The sequence below is a fragment of the Choloepus didactylus genome, chromosome 1, assembly GCF_015220235.1.
Source record: "Choloepus didactylus isolate mChoDid1 chromosome 1, mChoDid1.pri, whole genome shotgun sequence".
NCBI classification, from domain to species: Eukaryota; Metazoa; Chordata; class Mammalia; order Pilosa; family Megalonychidae; genus Choloepus; species Choloepus didactylus.
Genome location: NC_051307.1, coordinates 185,004,026 through 185,010,025, shown reverse-complemented (window position 1 = coordinate 185,010,025; position 6,000 = coordinate 185,004,026). Strand labels below are relative to the sequence as shown.

The following is a 6,000-nucleotide window of genomic DNA, read 5'->3' as shown; positions in this document are numbered from 1 at the left end:
AAGAATCTCTTAAATTCTTGTTTGCCTTTGCAAAGGAGTTAGCAATGACCCTTGAACTCCCTGTTAAAAGACTCCAGAACTAGTGCTTCTGCCTAAGTGTATAGGAGGGAGAACAAGATAAATGTACTGAACCATGTTTGCCTTTATTTGTAATTTCTAAGCAAATGATTCCCATCAGATCAGTCATCTCTTCTAAACCTGATTTTAGCAGCCCTATGAGTCATTATGTATTTTCTGGTCCTTTTAGTCATAATTAGGCATAAGAAGCATCAACTCCTTCCCACCCCCCATGTCAGCTTCTGGATTGGCTACTCATCTATGCTGATATTATTCTCTTATGAACAACTTTTACAACTTTAACCCTAAATCTCAGATACCAAAATACTCTAACAGTTTCAAGAAAGACAAAATGTATTATACAAGACTGTTCTGGTAAGATCATGTTTTAATCACCTATGACAAAGATACATCACATCATGTCTCAAAATTAATAGCCTGGCAAAGGTTAAAGAAAAATGGCTGAAAGTCTGTGAATACTTAATTTTAAATAAGCTTCTAGCAAAAAAGTCAGGGGTAGGAGCATCTCAAAATTGTCTTCAGAACTAGCACCTTTCACCAGCTATCTTTTATTCATTTTGCTGTGATGCAACTAAAAAAGACCAGTAAAAATTTCCCTGGGTCTCAGATAGCAGTTTTCCAAGAGCAAAAATATCACTTTCTCTGTACAGTGGTGAAAGCTGGCATTTGGATGGGCTGGATTGGGTGGACAGGCTGAAACACTGGCTTCTTTCTCATTTCAGAGAGTGTTTTCACCGCAGGGAGCAGCTGATTCCTTTTGATGATCTGTAAGGCCAGCTGGGTATTACCTATAAAAACACTTCCAATTAAAAGAAAAGCACACAATACCACCACACACAAAGCAAGCCATGAGAATCTTGGGAGGGAGAGAAAGATGATCTAGAAGAGCCATGGTCTGCAACTTTGGATGTATACTGGAATCACATAATGCCTACGTCCCATCCCCAGAAATTTTCATTTATCTGGGATATGGCCTGGGCAGTGCCATTTTTAAAAGCTCTCCAGTGATTCTAATGTATAACCCAGTTTGAGAAATTGTTTAGAGGTAGCTGCACGTAAGTAGAATTTTGTGGGAGCTAGGACCATACAGTAACCCTGATGGTGCCTTTCAGGAGGGCAAGGCCTGCAGGGTGCCAGGCACTTTACGTCCCTTCTATATCTATAAATAAAGGGCAGGCTTGATAAGGGTTCCCATGATCAACAAGAAGGTATGACAGAATTTTTAATATTTCTGTCCCTTCTAATTTATCCCATTGACATCTCTTTCCTACTTCACACCATTTCTTATTTAGGGCCTATAACCTTATTTCTATTAAGCTACATCCTGGATGTTGTCCATGCCCCAGAGCCATGACCTGGATTTAGGTTTGCATAAAGAAATCTCAGCAAGAACTGGCTTACTGTAGAACTCATTAACAACATTTGTGTTCAAAACAAATGTACAACTCAAAAGCAACATTCTGACTCATGTTCTCATTAGAATTATTTGGCAGCCTAAGAAAAAAGTTAATTACTGCTTTTAATTATAATTAAGTGTCAGAAATTAGACTGTTCTGCATTTTCACAGATAAAAGGAATTACACTTAACTTGCAGGAAATAGGAATTTGTAAGATACTAAGAACTCTCTAACTACGTTTTTGGTTAGAAGATTCTTGGTGGGTAATATCTTCTGGGAGTGCAAAATTTCAGTTTCAAAGAGAAAAGGAGACACCAAATATCTTGGGCTTTTTGAAGGCACACAGTCCTAACCAGCGAGAAGAATTGCTTACCGTTCTGTAGTTCAAGGTAGACTGCCAGCAAGATGGCCTCAGGGGGCACCTCTTTAGGATGGATCATGGAGGCCGCCTTTGCTCAAAACAGAAAGACACCCATGAAAAACCACAGCTTAAGGTACAAACTCCAAGTAATGCTCCCTTCCCCACAAAAAAACCAGCATACCGAACACAAGGTAGCAAACTCACTTAAATTTATTCCCAAGTGAATTCATTTCTAGGGCCTATCTATAGTTCTGCTCTGATGGCACTGAGCTCCCTTTGTCTTGATCCCTATCAATTAAGCTAGACATGAAATTCTTAGTTAAATAATTCAATATTTATTTTCCCTTGCCTAATCCATAATGAGTTCTTAATACAGTAAACTTTCTCTTTCCTCTTGGTTTTGGGGTTCCTTTATATCTGCAAGCTATACTTGGTTTTGGTTTTGAGATGGGGGATTGGATATCCCTGATTCTATACTCCAGTCATCATCAGTCATCTGTCCAGGTCTGCTGGTAGCTCTTCATCACAGATACTGTTGTACTTACATCCAAATCTGCGTGCCCATTTTATTTTCCTAAGTAACATCTTGGTATTGTAAACAGCAACTTGGCAATGTCAGAAATAAGAATTCAAACTTAAAAGGTTGGAAATACAGAAAAAAAAATGTACCACTTAGCACACTTGATTTCCCCATTCTTAAGGAATGAAACATAATACAATTTAGTCAAATAAAATAATTTGTTTAGGCTACATGCTGCCCATTCATAGATTAGACTAAGAACCATAACCTCAGCAAGCAGCTTCTGATCCAGTCCTAAGGAAAGGAAGCCAGGCTGGGTCTGGTCAAAAGTGCTGAGACTGTAGATTTATTTCCTGTCTGGGCCTCTCTGGACTGCAGTCTTTTCCCCATTTTATTATCAACTACTGTTTTCCCTTACAGTTTTCAGGTGCTCACTGCTTCCAGACTGCTTTGCCTCTTCTCTTAATCTAATCATAAAGCACCTAGAACGTATACTTCCACAAATATTGATTGACCAGGGGTAGGTATGGATATACGATAGGGATTTACTCTGACAATAAACAATTACACAAATAATTAATAACAACCCCACAAATTTACCCAAATGACAGGGAGAGAGACAAGTGAATGGGCTGTGAATATTCAGAGACAGAAAGATGATTTCTTCTGGAGAGTTTTGGGGCAAAAAGGCCTGCCTTAGTCTTTGCAGGGTAGCTATCTGATAGGCAGAAAAAGGTGGGAAATGGCTTTGCAGGCCAAGGTGTGAATGTAAGAGATGTTTGGACCAGAAACTTGCCCAAGGTCTGCTCCTGGCAACAATAGGAGAAAGTCTATACTAGTGGGGACTTCTCAACCAGAACACAAGCTCCTAAGAAGTTTGTTATGTATGAGGGGGGAGGCTTTTATTCCTCTCACTACAACACTGAGGTATAACAACTCAGCTCAGAAAATTCTAGGCTTAGCTTTATATAGGTAAAATTGTTTCTATATCATCTTGTGGATATTAAAATCTCTATTTTCCCTCCAATTGAATAGTAAACATAGGTAATTTACTGTTCTTTGCATTGACCACATAGTCTGCAGCTTTTTCTGAAATACAAGAATTCATGGCAACAACTTTATGAGATTTAATGGCATTTTGCTTACTGGCTGTTCAGAATGGTTAGTGGTGGTCAGGCAACCTCGGAAACATCTACTCGGAGCCCTTTCCAACTCTTCACATCATTGTTCTGCCCTCCCAGGCAGAGAGGGCCTCCCAATTAACAAAGGTCCAGCCAATGGATTAACCTAAAAACCAAGGACCAAAACAAAACCCCCTTCAGACCCCGAATCAGGCCTGACCCCATCTGTCTCTTCAGCGTGGCAGCCACCATGGCCACCTGCTGTACGAGAACCTGGGACGGACTATACACACTAACTTTAAAACCCTTTTTGCTGCAGTGATTGGGGTCTGTGGACACTTTTATTAGGGCTGTTAAACACCCTGGCCTTGCCACTGAAAATAGTGAAAAATTTTAACTTTCACCCATTTAACTTGTGTGAGAACAGTGAATCGGTTTCCCTGTTAGTTCCTGGACCAGTCCAACACTTTTCTGATTTGGGGACAGAAATGCTGACCCAAATGCTGCTAAACTGAATGACAGTTATTTTCCACATGGCAAGATTCATCACTTATAGGCACAACAAGGTTGCCACCATAGGTGGAAATTTCTGGAAGCTACCATGTCTCCTGAGATTAGGTTCAATGTCCGCCTCAGTTGCTCCAGCAAGCATGTGGGATGTGGACTCTCTCACCTGTTGCTGGGGAATGCACCATCTGGCATAAACTTTCTGTATCCGAAAACCTTAAACTTCTGCATACCCTTTGAGTTTGCAACTCCCCTTTTAGGAAGGCCACTGGGACAGGGTTGTAGCTTGTCTCCCTTTTAACTGTCTTTTCTCTATGGCGTAGGTGCTCAATAGATAGCCACTGAATGAATATTATGTTCAGAAATTACTCCTTTCCAATTCTGTGAAATCCTGCTGGGGTTGCCAATTGTGGTATTGCTCCCCTACTACAGGTATGGGTCTCTGCCCATGAATGGTCCAGGAACGGGCAGGTGACCCAAAGAGGCCCAATCAGAATCTTTCTTAAGACTTGATGATGGGAGAAAGATGGGTCCCTCTTTGGAATTTTGAACTGAAATAACATAACCATGTGGCTGCCAGCAGCCAAATTTCCTGCTAGTGGAGCTCTTTCTGCAATCTGCCCTGAGACAGCCCTATAATATTAACTAGTAAATTCCCTAAGCTAAGTTTCTGCTATTTGCCAGAAAAGTTCCATCTGACCCTTATAGAAACAATCAGCAAGGTACATAAAGATATCTTAAGGATGGTCACTGCAGCATTAAAAAGACCCAAACATTTAAAAACAGAAAGAAGGAAGGAAAGGGAAAGGGAGGGGACAAGAGGGGAGGGAGTAAGGACAAAAATATCCAACTTTGGTTAAGCTATAATTATGTTCTAAAGTGAAGAAAACATATTAGCCATCACCTATGACATGGAAAAGTGTTCACTAAACACTAAGAAAAAAAGTAAATTACCCAAAGGATGTTTTTCTTGGGAAAAAATAAATCAACATTACTATACATGTGTTTGGGAAAAAACCTGGAAGGATACACAATAAACTGTAAACAAAGATTATCTTTAAAAGTTTTGGTGAAGGGGGTTTGTGTTAGTTTTGGGATTTCGTGTGGATAGTGTACATATATGATCTTAAGTTTTTGGCACTCAGCATTAATTAGAATTAGGGAATAAAAACCCAATCAATAAAAATCTTTGGGTACATATTGCATTGACATGTGTCCAACTTTGCAAGTATATTCACTGGCAGTATTGACAAAGCTACACAGATATGTCATCCAGAATGATGTAACCTCATCCAAAGTTAGGGCTAAATCATCTGGTGATCTTCAGCACTGACCAGACCCTAATGCCATGTTAGTGTCTGTGCTTTCTGTCTCCCCAAGCCTGGGTCAACCTGATGCAAGAGTTCTACTTCTCTGTTTATTGTATTATTGGAAGATGCATCACTTTACTAGTAGAATTCAGAGGTCTATTTTAGTGCCGTATTACTAGTACTTGCTTTAGTGTGTTTGGAGCTTTTCTGGTGCCAGCTTCCTAAACCCTGTCTTTCTGAAGGGTATATTTTTAACTTTTTGGATAGATTCACACAATTCAAAATTAAAAAGCCTAAGAGTATCTAATGAAAAGTCTTTCATTCTAGTCATCCAGTTATACAGTATTCATGCTGCCACTCCTGCAACCAATGTTAGCAGTTTCTGGTGTATTCTTTCAGAGGTCTTTTATGCACATACATTATTATACAGAAAGTGTTCCACACCTTGCTCTTTTCACTTGTCTTGGGTATCTTTCCATATTAGTATACAGAGTTTACAGCTGCATTATGTTAAGCTGTATGGATACACCATAATTTGTTTCAGAGTTACTTATTTAGATGGTTTCCAGTATTTTGTCTAAATAGTTTAATTTATTAAAATCATCAGAAAAACTTCACCATTAAGTGTCTAGGTTCATTTGCAACACTGATTAGTTCTGTTTACCTTGCAAGTATATTTTTAAACTTGGAAAGGTAATAATATTCC

General features: G+C 39.3%; 1 protein-coding gene across 5 annotated transcripts in view; it reads right to left on the bottom strand.

Moving 5' to 3' along the window:
• Nucleotides 1-427: 427 nt before the first annotated feature.
• CNOT10 (CCR4-NOT transcription complex subunit 10) overlaps nucleotides 428-6,000 on the bottom strand; it is a 75,096-nt gene continuing 69,523 nt past the window's right edge. For 4 of the 5 annotated variants that reach the window (XM_037846631.1, XM_037846640.1, XM_037846651.1 and 1 more), the window contains 2 exons: nucleotides 1,849-1,924; nucleotides 428-866 (listed from right to left, as the gene is read on the bottom strand). In XM_037846631.1, the coding sequence (XP_037702559.1) occupies nucleotides 712-866; nucleotides 1,849-1,924 (231 nt within the window). In that variant the 3' untranslated portion in view covers nucleotides 428-711. Of the gene's footprint in view, nucleotides 867-1,848; nucleotides 1,925-3,502; nucleotides 3,644-6,000 lie in introns of all 5 variants that reach the window. The other variant, XR_005218421.1, reaches the window with a different exon arrangement.